Raw genomic sequence first — 20,973 nt, 5'->3', positions numbered from 1 at the left:
TCACATCGTGTCTCCTGCATATGTATTTCAAAATTCATTGGAGATGCTTGTTAACGAGATGTATTGCTTTTATTTGTTACCAGAGGAATGGAGCCCTAGAATGGGGTAGTAATTTTTTTCCAAGTGGAAGACCTAATTAGTAGTAGACCCAATAATAACATCCAAGGGCTCTGCTTCCTTGTTTATTATTTCATAAGCCAAATCAGGCAGGGAAGTAGATTTAGAATATTCATTTAACTACATTTTACCTGCTGGCCTCCTCTCATGCTGTTATTGATTAGTTTGGGACAGTTGATCACACAGGCTTGGTTATTCCTAAGCACTTTTCTGTGAGGTGGTCGGGTAACGCCTTTTATGTGTCCATCCCAGCCTGATGGGTGATTTTCTGTCTTTTCCCCTGACTTGACTGGTGCCTCTAATGAGGAAGGTGGGGGACTGTGTGCGATATGGTGCTTGTCTCCACCTCTCTCAAGGAGCTTTGCAGCAGGATCAGGGGACATCTGAGCACCAGATGCGTTTCTTGGCCATAGCCACTGTTTTGTAGAGAATGGACAGGCTTAGTGGAACATTCCTCATTGTTCTCACTTTAAGAAATGGAAAACAATGACCTTGAAGAGGGCTCAAGGGTACAATATGAGAGGAAAGGGACTATTTGTAGACTTAGGAAGGAGGATCGTGCTATATGGTCATTTTTTACTTTTGAAGTGATGATAGTTATGGGGGGCAAGTATATTGTGTTTAGTTTTGAAGGTTTAGCATATATAGAAGAATGTTTTAGCATTGCCCTCCTCTCTGCCAGTGAGAATATCCTTTCATTTTAGATATCTTAAAGCAGGGATCCTGGGACCTGGCAGGTAAGTACTTGGCAGGTAAGGAGTATGTGTGAAGTGGCAGAGTATAGGTTGCCATTCCTTCCAGTTTTTTTTTAAAGGAAGATGGATGTCCAGATTTTTATGTAAAATATACCAACTTTTAAATGTTAGCAACTTAGCAGCTAGTTCAAGTAAAAAAAATGAAGAACACAGAGCCAAGTCCTGAAGGTAGTAGTCAGCCAATGTAATAGCAAAGAAGGCAAGAAGCCAGAGCATCTCAGCTATAGGTAATGCTGGAAAAATCAGTCATTAACTTGTGTTTCAAGAGGAGAGCTGCATTCTGTACTTACTAGGAGCAGAGGGAGTATGCCATTAAACCTGGGATAGCTGTCAGGTTATAGCATTAACAGAAGGAATACAGGATGGGCAGGCACAGAGGCTGCTCCTGGCCTAACTATTTCATTCTGGGCCCAAGTTTCCTTCTCTGTTAAAGGGCGATTTGGGATTACGCGGCCCCTGCGGAACAGTGTTGCTTTAACTTTCCATTATTACATGATGTATTGTATGATCTCTCAGGTACAGGATATACACTATTGAGAGTCTTCTATCCTAAGGAGAATTCCACCTTATCTTGTACCGAGTATGGGTTCTTTGGTTTTCCACATCACCCCTTGTCTGTTGGAAATGGTTGTGTTTTCCCTTGCTCACCACATGTTGGTCCTCCTTCTTACATCACAGATTCGGTGGAAATACATGATCGTGGATGAAGGCCACCGAATGAAGAATCACCACTGCAAGCTGACTCAGGTCTTGAACACTCACTACGTGGCCCCCAGAAGAATCCTTTTGACGGGGACCCCACTGCAGAATAAGCTCCCGGAACTCTGGGCTCTCCTCAACTTCCTCCTCCCCACAATTTTTAAGAGCTGCAGCACATTCGAACAGTGGTTTAATGCTCCATTTGCCATGACTGGAGAAAGGGTACTGGTCTCTAACTTTTGCTCGTTTGTTTTTTCACTGTTTGACAATGAAATGAAATTAAAGGATGTGGAGCTAAGAACATCAGAGCACAGAAAACCCATAGGGGTGTTTATGGTGTCGCTTGTATTATGAAGCTAATCAAGGAGCACATATGTTCTCATTCCAGGGTGTATTCCCCTCTGAAGAAAACTGCTCTGTCTTTTGCCAGTGTGTTACCAGGCCACCTGGGAACATTCCTGATGGGGGAATGCTTAACTACTGTGGGCCACAGGGAGGGTGAATGTAGGGATAGTTATTGACTCAATTTAACCAGATCAACTCGACCAACTGAACGTAAACCTTAAAACAATATTTCATTGTTATAAACTTGGGCTTCCCTTTAAACTGCTTTCACATGAAGAGTTTGTGTGTGAAACTGAATTCGCTTACTAATTTTCTGTACACATTTTTTCAAATGTTAGTGTGAGCCTCCATTGTGTGTGTACATAAATACTCCTCAAATCCGGGAGTAGCCATTCTCAGATTTCTTACTACGATTTCTCCCACTGTCTGCCTTCTCTTAGAGCTCATATACGAAAGGAAGACATGACCCATGATTAGAAAAAAATTCTTATCCTTGTCCTTTTGATTAGTAACTTCTTAACCATAGGCATGAAAAGCTCCTAAGAGTGCTTTAGGGAAAATTATGTTGGAATTCTTGGGCCTTTAATTTTAGGTACATTTCCTCTTTGTCAATAATTCCTTGTTTCACCCATTGGTATAGTCAAGTCAAGTCAATCAATTCTGCCCCCTAGAGTTTAATAGAGGAAGGTGAAAGGTAAAACAGAGGATTTTATTGTATAATTTGACTATATCTTGAACAAGATCAGGGCAGAAAAGGGGAAGAGCAGGGTAGCGGAGCTTAAAACCAACCAACATAAACTGGATCTGCTCTTGTTTTCATTTTCGGGTGCAAGCCTTCTTCCCTTGGTGTGTTTCTGTACCTGAGACAAACGTAATGCTCCCACTTCGAGGAAGGACACATTACCTGTTGCCCCGTGGTCTGTCTCAGTCTTCAGTTAGTCTTTGTTACCAGTTTTATCCCATAAGATTCTGAGCTAACAGGGTGCATATAAAGCTTGTTGCTCATGAGCTCTTTTCCACAAACTCATCCTTAAGACAAACACCCATTCACAGGCTGTTTTATTGCCACCTGGTAGGCAAGTGGTAAGAGAACTCTTAGGTGCCTGTGTCCAGGTATAAACCTGGCCTTAATACATATAAAATTTCAAACATATATTGAAATTAGTAATAAATGTAACATAAGCATTTTTTTTAAAAAAAAAAACCTAAGTCATCTGTGGTTCTCTGGCAGGTGGACTTGAATGAAGAAGAAACTATATTGATCATCAGGCGTCTACATAAGGTGCTGAGACCATTTTTACTGAGGAGACTGAAGAAAGAAGTTGAATCCCAACTTCCAGAAAAAGTATGTTGCAAAATGCAAAAGTTGTGGTTTCTTCCCCTGCCAATATGGGTGAAGTACCTGCACCTGAAATTGTGTTTCTAAAACGGCAGGCTTGTGTTTTAGTTACAGGTGTCTTAGAAATATCTTAAAGTACTATTTTGTTTGAAGTGAAAAGCTAGAGGATTTCGTGTAGAGAGAAAAGGAAAATTTTGGCATTTTCAGCCTGGTATCCAAAAGCTTTGGACAGATTTTGTAAAACTACCAAACTCACTGAGTCTCATTACACTTTAACTTACAGCCACTTAGCATTACATTAATTGAGCTAACATTGCATTTTAATTTAATTTATTTTTAAATCATTTTTTTAAAGAGAAAGAGAGAGAGAAACATCAGTCAGTTGCCTCTCACACGCCCCCACCTGGAGTCCTGACCAGCAGCCCAGGCATGTGCCCTGATCAGGAATTGAACCAGCAACCTTTCGGTTTGCAGGCTGGTGCTCAACCCACTAAGCCATACCAGCCAGGGCGTATTTTAATTTAAATTTTTTAAAAGTTAACTAACCTCATTTGAGTTTAGTCTTGCAAGTGCCATGGAAGTGTTCTGTTTGTGAGCCAAATAAGGATTGAAGTTTGGAACGTTTGTCATTATCAGAGGGCCTAATAAACATTCACCAAATTTGCTGGAAATTTATTTAATATTTGATGCTTGTTTTTTTCCTTGCGTGCTGAATTTATTGGAATGACCCTGGTGAATAAAACTCTGTAGGTTCCCAGGGTACCATTCTGTCACATATCAGCTGTATATTGCACGGTGCTTGTGACGTCGCCGCTCTGACAGTCAGTGACAGACAGAGTTCCTGTGCTGACAGACCATCATCTAGTTATTCCCGGCACAGTTTCTGCCCTGCACCACCAGCATTAAGTCTGGGGGCATTTTAAGCGAGTATTTTTAAGATTCCTTCTTGAACACTGAGTTTCCAGTGCTTTAGAATGTCTTCTGAGCCCTTGGCCCGCATTTTTTGGTTGGATTTGGGTATTAGTTTAATATGTGTCTGATCATATTTTGGAACTGCACACATTGGAGTTCTAAGTTTTTTTTCTCTTAGACATAGATTGTTTGCCATTGTAGACTGTTATTTGTAACATGAGATACTTTGCTTTGAGTTTTCTCTTTAGATGAGCCAATTCTGAAATGTTTTATTTTGCATCGTGTTTTTCTGGGTAACGACTCTATTTTTTGGGCAGATTGTTTCACCCTGCACATTTTTAAGTGGGAGTTGGCAAATAGTGTAAGAATTTGATCACTTTGCTGAGAGATAATTTTGTTCTCCATTAACAGTTGAAGAAAGATTAAAAATAAACATGGTTCTTATACCACACTTATTCCACCAAAAACCTCAATATTTAAATGTCTTATTGTGCTACTGAATGAATCTTAGGCATTGAAAGCTATTGATATTTCTTTGACTTCTTGTGGTCTTAGCATCTTTAAGTTACCCCCTTTCTGTTTAATATGGAGCTTAGCCATTGGACAGATAAACTGGAGAATGGGTACAGTGGTCATGGGGCTGCCTTGAACTAAATACTCCCCAGCATACTGTTACCGAGAACCTGCAGGTTATAGTGGTGGAACATTAAAGATTTTTATTTGTCCTGTGCTTCCTTTTGTTTCTTTAGAAGAGGTATAAAATAAAAGGTAACTAACTAAAGTCCTTTATTTATTCATTCCATAAAACTTCTTAATCTTATTATTTACAGGACTGGCTAATAGACATAGATTTTTTTTTTTTTTTTTTTTTTTTTTTAGAGAGGGAAGGGGGGGGGGAGAGAGAGAGAGAGAGAGAGAGGGAGGGAGAGAGAGAGAGAGAGGGAGAGAGAGAGAGAAACATCAATGTGCGGTTGCTGCGGGTTACAGCCTGCAACCCAGGCGTGTACCCTGGCTGGGAATCGAACCTGGGACACTTTGGTTCCCAGCCCGCGCTCAATCCACTGAGCTATGCCAGCCAGGGCGACATAGATTTTTAAAAACACATACGAATTGAAAGTATGCCCTGTTTTAAGAAAATCCATTATATAAAAATCCAAACCTCTGCAGCATAAAGATTATGGGGTCATCATTTATATCACAAAGGAATTCTTTTCTATTTATCCCACCGTTCTTTCCACAAGAGAACTTCCTGAGTATGAATACACTTTGAAAAAATTAAGATTATATTTTCAAGAGTATGTCTCCTATACAAAGCACACTCATGCTCTTTAATAGCCAGAGCCTTATATCTGAGGTGTGTGAAATTCCCTGTATGTGATATATGGTATGTGGGTAAGCTGCCTTTTCCCAGAGGTACTCGGTGGAGTGGACAAGGATCCTCATGGCATTTACTGTCTCTTACTAACTGTGTGAACTTGGGCAAGTCAGTTAACTCAGTAGGTCTCAAGGTCCTAATCAGTAAACTAGGAAATAAATGATACCTGCTTCATAGAATTGGTGAGAGGATTAGGTGGATGCATTGCTCACACTACTCTGTCTGGCGCGTGGTAAGCACTCAACTAGTGACAGCTGCTGCTACATATTTTTGATTTTCTACTCATGTTGCTGCTTCCATTATTAATGGAGAATTCTACTTTCCTATTCATTTCAACTTTTTTCTCACTGTTCTCTCATCCTTGCACTTTCTGTGGCCCTCCCATGTCTCTGTCCCCATAAACCGTCCAAGGCCAAGTGAGGGGGACTAATCACCATGGATGGGTATGTGGCCTTACTGGTGTCCTGTGGCCAGTGGTCATTCTCTACTTTTTCTGCCTTGTGAGGATTTTTTTATCAGGGAAAAATTGGTCATGTAAGTGTCATCCTTGGGGGTAAGGAGTTTTCTTCTGTCATCTGCCTGTAGCCCCAAACCACATGCATGTCTTTCTCCACCTGTGGAAAAAATCCAGGAAGGAATTATGGCTGATGGCAGGATAAAGGTAACGATGAAGACTTCAATAGCAGTAATTCTCAAATGTTCTCGAAAAAGTGTGCGTTAGGGAATGGTTTTTAATTTTATTTTTTAATTTACATATAATAAAATGTACTATTTTGGGTATATAGTTCTAGAAGTTTTGACAACTGCATAGTTATATTAAAATACAGAGCAGTTCTATTTCCCAGTCGTCCCCCCCTCCCCCAAATTCCCTGGTGCTACCACTTTTCTGTAAGAGTCTCTTTCTACCCGTAGTCTTAGGCAACCACTGATCTATTCTCCATTCCATAACTTTGCCTTTTCCAGAATGTTGTATGAATGGACTCAGACAGTAGGTCTCATCCACCCTTTTGTGTCTAGTTCCTTTCAGCGTAGTGTATTAGACGTTCACCTAAGTTGTTGTGCATGTCAGTAGTTGATTCATTTGTATTGTTGAATAGTGTTCTATTGTATGGATGCACAATACTTTGTCATCCATTTAGCTGGGAGAGACATTTTGGCTGTTGCTAGTTTTTGACCATTATAGGTAAACATAGTGTACAGGTATTTTTGTTAACATAGGTTTTCGTTTCCCTTGAGCAAGTACCTAGGGGTGGGGCTGCTTGGTCCTGTGTTATATATGCATGTAACGTCATGAGAAGTTTTCGTACAGTGTCCAAACTGCCTGGACCACTTTGCAGTCCCACCAGCAATGTGTGAGGGCTATATTTCCTCCACGTTCTCCTCAGTACTAGTCGGGCACCACCAGTTGTTTTTAATGTTTTTAGCCATTTCAAAAGGTGTGCAACTTTACTTTGCATTCCTCTAGAGTCCAACGTTGGTTGGCACCTTTTTGGTGCTTATTTGGCCCCTGTATGTCTTCTTTGATGAAGTGGTACTCAAATCTTTTGTTTGTTCATTTTTATTGGGTTGTTTCTTTTGTTATTGTTAAGTTTTACGATAGAAAATGTGTTAAAAATACAAAATGTCAACCTGCCCCAGCAATTCTGGTGAAGTGGTACTCAAATCTTTTAACTGTTTTTTTTTTTTTCATTGTTTCTTATTGTTGGATTTTTAATAGAAAAACTCGTAAAAACACGAAACATCAACCCTCCCCAGTGATGGTCTAGCATAGCTGGAGTGGCCTCGGGATTCTCTGTTTCCTCAGATGAAACTAAAGCAGGCATGTGAGGGCCACAGTTTGATGAATGCAGCTCTAGCAAACAGAAAATTTCATTTTAATGAATATTTAATAAAAAGTAGTTTTAATCAAGGAGTAGTTCATAATTTTAGGAGTCTAATGAAACACCTAGCTGCTGGCATAAAATTCATCCTTTATTCTCAGGGAAGAATGGCAATTCATAGGAATGGGATTATACGATTATATAAAACCCAACTTAAGCTAAATAAAATTTGGTTTTTGATTTAGCTGTCATTTGAGGTTGTCTCTGCTGACTCTCCCCTTTCTTAATTCATATAATCAAGAACCAACTATACTTGCAATTGGCTGTGTATCTATTGATGTCTAAATATGCTGAAACATATATACAATGTCTGAGATTAACTAGAGATTGACCTATCTAAAAGGAATGCTGATTTTGATATAATCTGTGTAAAACAATCAAAAAGCTTTGTTTAAATGGGCAATTTCTATATTCATTACATAAAAATTTGGAATGCTTGATGTAATTAATCATTACTTTGTTCCTCTCTGGCACTGTAGATCCCTGAACATGGGACTTCCATACATTTAAACTTATTGTTTGGGAATCTCAGTGTAGAAAGTGGTGATATATCACACACAGTAGTCTAGGCTCATTGTTCCAGTAACACATCCTTTCAGAAGGGAAATGATAAGTGAAGAATAGTATTTGGGGAGAAACTACGGCTAAAGCTGACTGCTTCTATAGGACTGGTTGGGAGGAGATCCTGGGCCAATATAATCACCTGCTGTGGCTCCTTGTAGGGGCCAGTTTCATCTTCACTAACACAAGAATTCTTAGGAGATAATTATCATGTACATGAGGTCCGCACCCCAGTTTTACATATAATTTGAGCAAAAATAGCCCTAGCAGCTCTCACAGGCTGCCTTGTAGGGGGAATCATCCTTAGCACGAGTCACAGATTTCGTTTCCTACAGCAGCCAGCATTTTTGAGGAGCTTCAATGTTCATGCTCTAATTAGGGGCCATCCCATTTTGGGGGGTGTGGTAAACTCAGACTCAACAGAGTTTACGATGTCATGATTATCACAGAACCTTCTCTCGCCTCGTCGCTGTCAATCTATATGTCTACCTTAGAATTGTTAGTCTGTCCTATTCTTAATGCATAGCTCTGGCTGCCTGCTCTGCGCACTGTATTGCACTCGGGCGAGGGTGGCAGGGGCTGGAGCTACGCTGGAAATAGGTCGCGTGGTATGAGAGGTCGACAAGTGTGGTGTGGAGGTGAGGTCTGCTCACCCCAGACAGTGACATGACAGTGAAAGGCGACATGGTCCTCCCTACCCATCGGGATGAGTGATCCAGGCATTCGAGTGCTTTAGGGCCGGGTTCTACAGAGCACAGGCTGCAGTTTGTGTGTTTAAGGGTGGAGGTGCTTACTGGTAATCCACTGGGGTGCAAAAAGAAGATTTTAGAACTTCCTTTATATTAATTTTCCTCTTACAAATAAGAAAAGCTTTATGATATTTAACATCAGACTGGCACTGGGACCCATGTAGTGTACCCATCAGGAAGTCTGTTACGTGTTTGGGTTAGACTGCGTAGGCCATCCCAGGCGGGGCGCCACTACCTGAGGAACCTGTAGGTTCATTCACCCTTGCAGCCGGGGTTTAGGTACTTCCTTCCTGTTGTATGACATCAGGCATCATAGGTTTCCCTGAACCCAGATAAAAGGATTTAGAATGATCGGATTTTAACTAAATGCCCTCAGCCTCAGAATGGACGAAGGACTTTTAAAAGATTCTGCAAAGCATTGCAGTTTGAAAACAAGAATAGGTGAACTATGAGAAAGAGGCACTCCTTCCTGTTCTTTTCCTAGTGTGGGTTTTTACCAGCCACATCATGTGATAATTGGGCGAGAACTGTCCAAAAAAAATACTAGATATCATCAAATTGGCTCCTTGGAATATAGAAATCAACTACCTTTAACATTAACCCACACCCTAAAAGTAACTTGTATCTTGAGACATTACTGCATGCATATAATTCATAAATAAATATATGGGTAGCCTTGGCTGGGTGGCTCAGTTGGTTGGAGCATTGTCCCATACACTGAAAGATCATAGGTTTGATTCCCAGTCAGGGCACACTAGGTTGCAGGTTCAATTCCTGGTTAGGACACTTATGGGAGGCAACCAATCAGTGTTTCTCTCTCACATCTCTCTCTCTCTCTCCCTCTCTCTCTCTCTCCCCCCCTCTTTCTCTCTCTCCCTCTCCCTCTCTCTCTTCCTCTCCCTCTCTCTCCCTCCCTCCCTCCCCCCACTTTCTCTTTCTGTAAAGTCAATAAAAACATATCCTCAGCTGAGGATTAAAAAATAAGTACATGGTCACATTGGGAAGATATACATTAGCTTGTCTTTCTGATAAGGGGAATGCCATCAGAAAAAAATAATAACCACTTCTTTGAGGGAAATGAAAGGGAAATTGACTTTGGCTTATAGATATGGTGGGTGATTGTGGAAGATCTTAAAAGGGCCCTCAAGGTAGAGTAGGATTATAAAGAAAGCACTAAGACTGAGGAACCCCTGAGGCCCGGAGAAAAGTACAAAATCAAACAAAATAGCTTAGTTGTTTGGAGAGGTGCAGGGAGCACATGGAAAATATAGTTGGGAAGCTTATGACGGTGATTTTGATCTTGTCTATCAAACCAGCTTCTGGTGTCCCCGAAGGACAGAAGGAGGAAGGTCAGAAGGTCAGGGTTCTCAGGATGGGCTCCCTCTCTGTTGACTTGACCCCTGCGGGATGTCTGGAGTCCTTGCTGCATGGTGCGCCCAAGCCTCCTGCTTCCCAAACTGCTCACCCCCAGCACTTAGCAGCAGCTAAGGTGGGAAGTGGGGTGAGAGTTCTGTCCTGAATTCTGCAGGTGTGTGTCCCAATGCACTTCAGAACAAGCATCAGCTTGTGAGGCCCCGGTGAAGGGGACCATCAGGGCAGAACTGAGAAGCCTGAATGCTCACTTCGTCTTCCTTAGCAAGAGCTTAATAGAGTGGACTCTGTTTAATATCCTAACTGCACCATTAAATAGCTGTATCATTTTGAGTAAATCTGTTAAACTTTTTGATGCTCGAGTTCCTTATGTATAAAACGTGGACAGTAAATGTCCTCTTAGAGCTCTCATGTGGGGTGATGAGAGAAGACACATGAGGCACTTGTGCATGGGGCCTGGTCCCTGCAAAGAGCTCAAGAATATTAACCCTCCCTTGGTGTCACTTTTGTCACTATACTCATCTGAAGTTGTTTAACACTTTCCTTCACCATGATCAAATTTCATTAAGAGTTTACAGGCCTTGAAGAAATGGAAGTACTCTAAAAATATGACATGGTCAGGCATCTGAAACACAAAGCCTGTATTAAGTGCAATTTTATTAAACATGGAGATTTTTCCCCCGCCCTGGCCAAAAAGGTCATTAAAAACTAAAATAAGGTTATGAAGGGTCACTTGCTTTTCTTAACTTTTCTGCTAGAGAGCCAGCCTTTCTCTGATCTGATCTGGTGCAACAATATGAGTGGCAAAAGACTATTAATTGCAGTTCCGTCAGGCCTAACAGTTTCCTTCTAAAGCAACAATTGAATGAATATTCAACTTGTCTTCATCTGTGACCTCCTCACTCTGGCCCTCAGAGCTGAAAATAACCTGATTGTTTTAATTAGTTTATTAAAAAGTAGGAAGCTTGCTGATTTACTTTTAATTACATTCTTGCAGATTTCTAGGCATTAATATGATGTTTTTAATGAAAATTGCACATTTGTGTTCTGGGGATTTTTTTTAATAAAGAAAAACAATAATAGGAAATAATCAAGGCAGATTTTAGGCATTAGGAACATGCTAGGAATATTGCAGGTGTGTGTTAACCCACAGGCATGGGAATTCCCTTTAACTGTTTTAAATCAGATTTTTACAGTATTTCAGATAAAAGCACAAGGGGCCCTGCCTTCTTTACATTGTCATAGAATCCAGCTCTGGGGTAGCTCTCCTCTACCTGTTGTCCTCACTAGATAGTATCCTCTCTTCTCTGAAGAGCAGAGTCGATGACAGTCAACCTAAACTGTTAGAAGTCTCATTGTGGGACTGGCCCTGGGAGCAGCCACATATCACCAACTGAACGAATGTTTTACAGAGAAAATCATAGGATATTATTCAGCCACAGTTCTTCCTAAAGCTGCCCTGTTCGTGTGAAAAGGGGGTGTTGTTGGGAAGCAGAAGGGATACCAAAAATATGCTCTATATTGAACATCTTTGAGTTTAAACAGTTTGCGAGTCTCTTTGTCAAATGTGGAACACGTCAAGAAGTTCCTGAAAGCATGACCCTAGCCTCAATTACTCAGAACCTTTGGAAGTTCCTCTCCTTGCAATGGTGACTTTAGCAATGATGACAATGGTCTGTTCCACCCCCACCCCACCCCCCACTCCAGGAATCCAAGTGTGGGAACAGTCACCTTTAAGGTTCCTCCTCTTACCCTCCTACTGTTCTTTTCTCTCCAGGTTGAATATGTGATCAAGTGTGACATGTCAGCTCTGCAGAAGATCCTGTATCGCCACATGCAAGCCAAAGGGATCCTCCTCACAGACGGTTCTGAGAAAGATAAGAAGGTATGTGGCAGGGGACGATGCAACTCACAATGTGTATATCTTCTTGAGACTCTGACGTCCAGTACTCTGGGGGAGCAGCCTGCTAATGCCCATTCGTTAAAGCAAATCACTTGGCTTCTGCTCTAGCTATTGTAGCTGCCAAAGGAAACCTCTTAACCTCTTAACTATAAACTGCATTGGGGCAGGAAGAAAGGAGTTAAGTTCTCATCACCAAAATAGCTCCGCTCATGTCATTTCTGCAGAAAATGTATTCCGCCTAAAAGTGGGGTGGTATTTTAGAAGTTTCATTCCTTGGGCATCTATTCTGTACTTCTGTCTTCCCAGAATCCTAGGGAATAGACAGTCCTGTCACAAACCCATCAACTTGACATAACTCCTTCCTGGAGGATAAGTTAGTCACAAGAAAGGTATTATACCTGACCCAGAAACTGCTATATTTTAATAGGAGCTTTGACCCACAGGAGGGGTAGGTCAGTGAGAAGACCTATGGCCCTTTGCCCTTCCAATAGAAGCCCACTTTTAAAAAATTGGAAATATCTGATCAGTTAATAATAATTTGTTCTATTCTGACTCGCTCCTCTTGTTCTCAGGGGAAAGGCGGCGCTAAAACGCTCATGAACACTATCATGCAGTTGAGGAAAATCTGCAACCACCCCTATATGTTCCAGCACATCGAGGTATGCCTGTGTTCCATTTCAATCCTGATCCTGTTGGTGATCTTCCTACTGATACTACTTTAAATTTTTTTAATACAAAAATAAAACAGGATTAAAATGTGTATTGAAATTAAAACAACAATTCTGCCTGTCTGACAGCTTAACAGGCAGAATGAACAAATGTGAATTTTCTGGTTATGGATGCTTCTTGGCACCAAGCACTTGAGCATCTGGAATTTTATAACCAAGAGTTTAAAGTGGTGAGAAAATGTTGTAAGCTATGTGGCTCATTATGTGGGTTTTGGTAAGTACTGTGAATTGCCGTGTTATGGGAGGCGCTGTGAAATTGAAGATGATAGATACATCCAGTTTTCTCAGGATGCTGTGAAAAAAATATTAAAATAATGTATTTGTACCTGTTGAAGAGAAAGATGGTCCTAAAACATTTTCTCTGTAAAAGACACTGTCCTTGGTCTGTCCTTGGCCTGTTACCTTGGTCTGTTCTGGCTTCTGTCACGACAGTGTAAATTCAGGCTTTTAAACTGACGCTCTAGTCGCCAAGAAGCTGTTTTTAGGGGTGAGTTCATTTTCTGCCCTATTCACTGCAGGTGAGTGAGTTTTCTGAGTTGACAGAGTTTCACCCCGGTAGAAACAATGGACCTGAGCAGGCGGGAAAGGGAGCCAGGGCCATAATCTTTACTTTTCACTGCTGCTGCTGATGCGCACGGCCCTGGTGGCGGTTCTTCGCCAGCAGCGTACCGCCTGCTCTCCACCCACACACAGGAGCAGGGGCCCGGGGCACGTCCCCGCAGGGCTTGGGCGTCTGCACCAGTCTGTTAAAAAACAAATGCACAGAAGGGCCTGGGAAAATTAAGGGTTAATAATCACAGTATAAACATGGGGTTGAACATTCCTGACTCTGGCAATTCTTTTTTTCTCCCTTATTTTTGGTAACTGTCAGGGAAGAGTGTTTCTTGTGTGCCTTCTCCCTACACTGGCGCCCTGCCCCAGCTGGGCTGGGGAATTGGAAAGACGCCGGATACTGCTATTGCCTTCGAGTCCATAGGGCAGAGTATCTACAGACAAATAAGCCCTAGGTGTAGGTAAAATGACAGAAGCAACAACACTAAAGAAAAAAAAGAAATCCACCAACAAGCCACAGGTATTTAGACATTTAGATGTGTGGTGGAAGGAGAATTCAGTGTGCAATGAGTTTGTGCCCGAGGCTACTTTGTAGCTCAGATTGCTCCTGCTGGGGTGAAACTCTCAACCTGGGAAACTTAGTCACATGTACTGACCTGGCGTAAGTCACTCGGCCCCTCCAAGCTTTACGGCACTTGACTTGCCATCAACGGTAAGGGCCGCTTAGGAACCGGGCTGCACAGCAGGAGGTGAGCTTGAAGGTAGGGCTGGAATCATCCTGAAACCATCCTCCCACCTCCGGGTCTGTGGAAAAATTGTCTTTCATGAAATCAGTCCCTGGTGCCAAAAAGTTTGAGGACCTCTGGATTATAGGACTGACAAGAGGACAAACTTTAAAAAAAAGTAACATGGGAAGCATCCTGTAAACTGATAACATGTTGAACGGATGTGAGGCATCAATGGATTAGTGGTGGGGCTGTGTGTTGGACTGAGGAAGAGCCCCCCAAAAAAGGTCTAATAGTGAAAATGGGGCCGTATTAGATGAAGCTGTCAGCCACCATCTCACTTTTCCTGAAAACACTGTGGAGGTACTCTGCTATATAGAGGGGTTTGCGGACTCAGATTGTGAAAATTAAGTGTCAGTCTGACCTCGTTTTGGCTATCACACAAAAAGTGACCTTTGAAGCATGGTAGGCCGTGTCAGGAAGGGGGATGGCACCACCTCCCCTCAAGTTTCTGCCTGCAGCCCCTGGAAGGGCGGAGGGAAAGGGCGATTGTGGAGGAGCTAAGGTTGAGTAGCGTGCCCTCCACTGCATGTGTATTTACGTTTTAAATGGCAGTCAGTAGAAAGACAGACTTTGATTTACAATGTCTTTAACATAAAAAGCTTTCAGGAGCGTATTCCTAGAAACAAGAACCACAGTTATTGGCTGATGTATTGCCGTTACGGATCAGAGATGGTGTGCGCCTGTTGCTTTTGTCTTTGTTTTGTTCCCTGCACAACCTGTGTTCATGCTAAGTCAGACTGGAAGCCCGATCTCTCCATTAGGCTCGCCGCCTCCCAGGAGCCTCCAAACCAGAGAAATGAAAACAGTATTTTTTAAACGATGCCATCCTTAGTCTTATCACTGCATGCTGACTTGTATCTCTTCGGTTTTTATTGCGCCCCTTAGAGATAGGGTTAGTACCTAACATCTAGGAAGGAGTGGCTGCCTGTGGAGGGAGAAGGCCTGGTTCTTGGAGTCGGGGTGGGGTTTTTGGCTGCTGTCCATGCAGGGCAGCATCCTGGGGGGCTGCCTGCATGGACACCGTATTCGAGAGGAGACCCAAAGGGAAAGATCTGGTCCCCTTGGAGGAAAAGCTTCAGTGACCGTGGAAGGAAGGGAAGCAGAAAAGGGAGACAGCTGGTGGCTAATCTGAAGGTGTGACATCCTCTCCTTCCCCACAGATGGCCTCTCTTTCCTTAAGTAGGAACAGAAAAATCACACGGAGAGCAGTAATGTATTTTTCCCACAGACTCAGGGAGGAGAGAATTAGGTGATTAAGTTCCGCATTTTAAAACTGAAAGCTAGATGCCTGAGGGAGCGGTGTACTTTAGGGCCTTATTTGTAATAGGGAAAAGTGCAGTAGGGAAGGGATGTTAGGATTTCACTAAATTCAGATTCGAAATAAAGTGTGTAACCATTACTTTTACTGATAAATGTTTCCACAGTATATTTATGTGTGCATTTTAGTCCTCACTTGGTTGAACTAAGCTCTTCCTCTAGTCTAGACTCTAAGCTCCGTGGGGGTAGATATTTCCATTGTTTCTGGATCCCCAGCCCTGGCCCAGCCCAGCCCTGGGCCAGCAGATGTTGAATCACTGTTCGATGCGTGAACTAACCCTGTAATCTCAGTCTGACAGTCTAGAGACTTGCAGAAGCTCACAGGATACATGTCTGGCAGAATACAAGTCTGAATTCAAAGACATTGAGTTTCTGGTTCACCTTATAACAAGTATATCTTACTTGTTATTTAATTGTACTCTAGAAACAGATAGAATGACCTCGCTAAAAGAGTAATCATGAAGTTAATAAATGCCTGTTTTATTTATTTTTTAAATTATTTTCTTTTTCTCTCTCTTTTAAAGGAATCCTTTGCTGAACACCTGGGCTATTCAAACGGGGTCATAAACGGGTAAATCTTACAAGTATTTTTTTTTTCCTCCAAAAACTAGTTTGTTGGTCCTGCCTCAACTTTTCTTGCTATTCAAACTGGGTCATAAATGGGCAAATCTTTAAATTGTATTTTCTTTCAAAAACTAGTTTGTTAGTCCTGCCTCAGCTTCTATCACGCAAATACATCCACCAGCGCCCCCAGCCCTCCTCTCTCCTCTCCCCTCAGCGGAGTGCACAGAAGTTGTTAACCAAATGATACCAACATTCACTTTCACTATAATGGCATAAATTACTACATGCTTTGAGTAAGTGCCTATTCAAAGGACATAGATCTCATTTAATAGACTTAATAGTACCCTAGTTTTAAAGATGTTGTCGAAGCTTCAGAGGGTTGTTATTTATAACCAGTGGTGTAGCTTAGGCTCAAAGAGGATTTATCATATTAAATTTCAAGTTGATATTTAATATTAACATGCAAGAGTAGAAATGTCTTATCTGCTATAAATATGTATGACTTTACAGTAATTTGTTAGAATATGGTCTGTGTAAGGAACATTCTTCATTAGCAATGGACACTGAAGAGAATCATGCCTTGCAACCAAAAAAATATTAACAGAAAGTCTCTGTTTTGCTTGCTTTGCACTGGGGAAAGGGTTTTATTGGGATACGGGGATCATCCTTGGGTCCCAAGGACAGACTGTTGTGTCACTGGACGGAGGACTGGGAACTGGAACCCATCCAGAACCAGCTGCGAGGCTCCCCTGCCTCCCCCGCCTCCCTTTCCTCTGGGTCCTGTGATCCCTCCCGGTGCCATTGGGTTGGCCAGGGCTGCATATTAAAATCAAGGCCACGGGGGTGTTTGGAGGACAGTTCTCAGAACAGGGGAGGGCTCTTGGAAAGACTTACCATTGAAAATGTGTCTTCTTAGAGATAACACATACTGTGTCATAAAATCAGCTACCGAATGATACATTTCATTGCTATAGACTGTGCACTGGCGAGTTTTTCAAACAACATCAATCCTACAATAAAGTTTTAACATTATAACCCATCCTTGTTGATAGAAGAGAAAAGTGGTTTGTTGTGGAGGAAGATAAAGGCCCTCTTTAGCTTATGGATACTCCTGTCCATCTGATGGCAGTACATGTTACCATCATATTTTTTACTTGAACTTCTACCTAAACCAGGACTCTTGCCCGTGCCCTGGTCCATTCCAACAGTGTACATGGGGATCATACAAAAAGATATGCCAGCTATTGTCACTCCACTGTTCAGACCCCATCAGGGGCTTTACATTGCACTTAAAACCAACACCTGCAGTGTGGTGGGTGCAGCCCTGTGGGGTCTGCCCTATTCCCACCCGCTGCCTCTCTACCCTCATCTGCAGTGTTTTCTGCTCGCTTCTGTGTGAGCCAGCACCCCAGCTTTCTAGTTCTCCAGACTCAACAGGCTCTTTCTTACTCCCCAGGGCCTTTGCATGTATTCTTCCCACTGCCTGGTATTTCGTCCTCTCCACTCCCAAACCTCCATTCTTTACCTGGCTACCTTTGCTCATTATGTTAGGTTTCAGCTAAACTGTTACCTCTTTTTCTTTTCCTTTTTTTTTGAATTGAATTTATTGGGGTCACATCTCTTCATTGAGGTCACACCTGACACTCCAAATCAGTGGGCATCAATTTTTTTTCTGGAGGTCCAGATCTCAAATATTTTCACCTTTGTGGGGGTCAAAAAGTCTCTGTCACAGCTACTCAACTTTGTCCTTGTAGCATAAAAGCAGCCATAGACAAAACAGAAATGAGTGAGCAGGGCTGTGTCTCAATAAAACTTTATTTACAAAAACAGCCAGCAGGCCAGGGCTGAAGTGTGCTAAACTCTGCTCTCATCTAAAGAAGGTAATAATGTATTGCTCTAAGTTCTCTCATAGCAACTTAGTATTTTTCTTTTTAGTACTTATCACAATTTGTAGTTACCCATTTTGAAGGCAGGGATTCTATTTTACTTATCACTATACATATGCCTAGCATTATGCTTAACACACAATAGGTGCTCAATAAGTATTTGAATGACTCTTAAGGGCTCTAAATTAACAATTTTATATTCTTCATGATTAGAGATTAGAGATGTAAGTAAATACAACACATACATGTATGTGTGTGTGTGCGAGAAAGTATCAAGAACATGAAGAGGTTTCCATTTCTGTCATCTTCCCTGCATATATGATGCACTCTTTATGAGTTTTGTATAAATATATTCTATTTTTCTATTAAATACTCTCCCCACTTTGGAGTGGATATTCCTTCATTCATTCTGCAGTTATTTGTTGTTTACTATGCACAAGGCACTCTATGAAAAGCAGGGTTATGCCGGATCCTGCCAGAAGACAGCAGTAATACGGCCTTCTTGTTTTGCATTTTTGGGTTCAGGGCTGAGCTGTATCGGGCCTCAGGAAAGTTTGAGCTGCTTGATCGTATTCTGCCAAAACTGCGAGCGACTAATCACCGCGTGCTGCTTTTCTGCCAGATGACGTCTCTGATGACCATCATGGAGGATTACTTTGCTTTTCGGAACTTCCTTTACCTGCGCCTTGACGGTGAGTCGTGAGGAATTCCAGTGCTGCTGAGAGTGCAGGGCTGAGGGGCACTTCAGCCCAACCTCAGCGGGAAAGGAGGGGTGAAACTGTTGAAGAATTAGCCAACAGGGTGGGGAGCAGCTTTTCTAGGTAGCAGTTTCTACACCCTTAAGCTTAAAATATGGGGAAGTCATTTGCACAGCTGTTCATCCCACACACAAGCTAGTACAAGTGGACTAGGGTCATCTGAGTACTGCAATTAAACTAAACTGAAATAAAACATAAAAACCCTCCTTGCTCTTAGGATTATCCATTTCCTATTCACTGTATAGAATACTTTCATAAGCCGTGTTAAGGCGTGTTGTAAGGGGATAGAGGCTTATGTCTCCTTGTTTCAGTGACACTGAAATCGTTCATTTAAAATTATATTTATTTATCACTAAAGCTTCTCTCTCTTACTAGGCAGAACATATCTATAAGGCTTCATTGTTTCCTGGATTTTGCAAACTATGTATTTACCTGATACTAAGAGTAAACTTGAAATACTATGCCCTAAAAAATTAGTAAGAAAATTTGAATGGAAGAAACTATAAATTTAGGAATACTCCCTAAATTACTGTATGAGTTTGATATCAGCGCTAATACTTTCGAGATGAAAGATATTAACTTTTTGATATTATGGCAGGGGATAACTCTTTCAAAGAATGGCAAGTGGGAACAGAAGCTAATTTACAGTCAGGATGGTGTTGACTCCCAGATACAGAAGAGTACAGTATTAGTAATACCAATTTTTACCTGATGTAATGTACGAGTTACTATCAAATGTTAAAGTTAACTTAGTTTATGTTTCATTGAAAAGTTTTGTTTTATTTTCAATCCAACATTTTATCCCCCACTTTTGCCATGAATTAGATGTAGCTGGATACACACCAAACCTCAGGCTTGCCATGCTTGGTTTTAGGTGAATTCTCTTTATGGTCCACCTCTTAGGGTATTACCATTTTTTGAATTAATTATTCCTCTGACAGACTTGATTTTTAAAAATTTTTTAACCTCTCTCTAAAGTCACTGAAAACAGATGAATGGCTAAGTAAATGTTAATTTTGAATTCAGGACACGGTTCCATCATCCCCAGTCTGCCTCCTTTGGTAAATGTCCTGTATTGGGTCTGGTCCTCTGACCTGATCCTTCCTCCTCTCCGTGGGTGAGGTCAGCACTCTTCATTTGAAAGGGGAACCCTCCTCCCACTGCTGCTCAGGTGAGGGGCAGCCAGCTCTGTGTTCCTGCTCCCAACCTGTCCCTCACTGCTCCCCCACAGGTATCCCACCTGCCTGTTGTCGACTACTCTGTGGCATTTTGATTTGAATCTCAGCTCTTTGAGATTAGCAACCCAGGAATATTAAAGTCTGTGAAACCGACCAGGAGCGATTTCCTTGAAACACATCTCTCACCAGTCTTGGAGAGTATCTTTAAGTAGTCTGTTGGTTGCTGTTCTTATTGTTACTACTACTAACAGTCATAAGAGCTAACTTTTATGGAATAAAAGTATAATAATGAATAATGAATTTATTCATTAGAGGAATAACAAATTTGAAAAATGGTAATACCCTAAGAGGTGGACCATAAAGAGAATTCACCTAAAACCAAGCATGGCAAGCCTGATGCTTGGTGTGTATCCAGCTACATCTTACTCTGTGCGGGAGCCTGGCAAAGCATTCCATGTGCCTTCTCTCAATCAACAAGCTCCTATTATCCACTGATTACCAAAGCACTAATATGGTCCCAGTTTAACAGGTGAGAAGACAAAGATTTTAGAGCAGTGAGGTAACTTGTCAAAGGCTACACATGAGGCAAATGGTGAAACCAGGTTGTAACTAGGATCCCTCTGCCTCCAGATTCACTGCTTTGGCAGATCCAGTCAGCTATAGACCATTTCTGAAAATAATAGTCTGCTTCTCTAGCAACAGCATTTTAAGGATGATTTTGAACTTTATCAAAAAATTTTAATTGATTGATTGACAATAAGCAGGCAGCAGGGATACAGGATGAATGAGCCCCTTAGTGTTCCTGCTGTTAAAGCCTTTACCATTAGGTTGGAGGAGACAGGTAAGCACATTCCATCAAGTGTTACAGATGGAGTGGAGAAAGCCAGACAGACTTCAGCCTGCAAGGAATGGCAGTCGTTGTTGCAAGGGTGGAGAGAGTTTTAGGTACATAGTTGATAAACACATGGACACATTAGTACGCCACTTCCATTCACGATGCCCCCTAACCCAGTTGTTCAAATGACTTCAGATTTTCATTGCCAAATTTGATGTCTTCGATTTTTGACCTCAGGAAAGAAAGAGGAAAAAAAAACTGCTTGATGACAGCTAAGCAGATTTTTCTGCAAAGATTGCAGTTGCATGAATAGATTTAGTTACTATTCCGTTACAGTCTTTGTTTTCACTGGAAATGATTT

The 20,973-nt window shown here is 41.7% G+C and overlaps 1 protein-coding gene across 5 annotated transcripts in view; it reads left to right on the top strand.

The window, feature by feature from the left end:
• SMARCA2 (SWI/SNF related, matrix associated, actin dependent regulator of chromatin, subfamily a, member 2) overlaps positions 1–20,973 on the top strand; it is a 160,390-nt gene that overhangs the window by 66,693 nt on the left and 72,724 nt on the right. For all 5 annotated transcript variants that reach the window (XM_028514837.2, XM_028514830.2, XM_036021708.1 and 2 more), the window contains exons 18-23: positions 1,551–1,793; positions 3,148–3,261; positions 11,881–11,988; positions 12,579–12,665; positions 15,916–15,962; positions 18,367–18,533. In XM_028514837.2, coding sequence (XP_028370638.1) covers positions 1,551–1,793; positions 3,148–3,261; positions 11,881–11,988; positions 12,579–12,665; positions 15,916–15,962; positions 18,367–18,533 — 766 coding nt within the window. The remainder of the gene's footprint in view (positions 1–1,550; positions 1,794–3,147; positions 3,262–11,880; positions 11,989–12,578; positions 12,666–15,915; positions 15,963–18,366; positions 18,534–20,973) is intronic.

The sequence above is a fragment of the Phyllostomus discolor genome, chromosome 3, assembly GCF_004126475.2.
Source record: "Phyllostomus discolor isolate MPI-MPIP mPhyDis1 chromosome 3, mPhyDis1.pri.v3, whole genome shotgun sequence".
In the NCBI taxonomy this organism is placed as follows: Eukaryota; Metazoa; Chordata; class Mammalia; order Chiroptera; family Phyllostomidae; genus Phyllostomus; species Phyllostomus discolor.
Note: the sequence above shows the minus strand (reverse complement) of the source record. Positions and strands in the feature narration are given on the sequence as shown.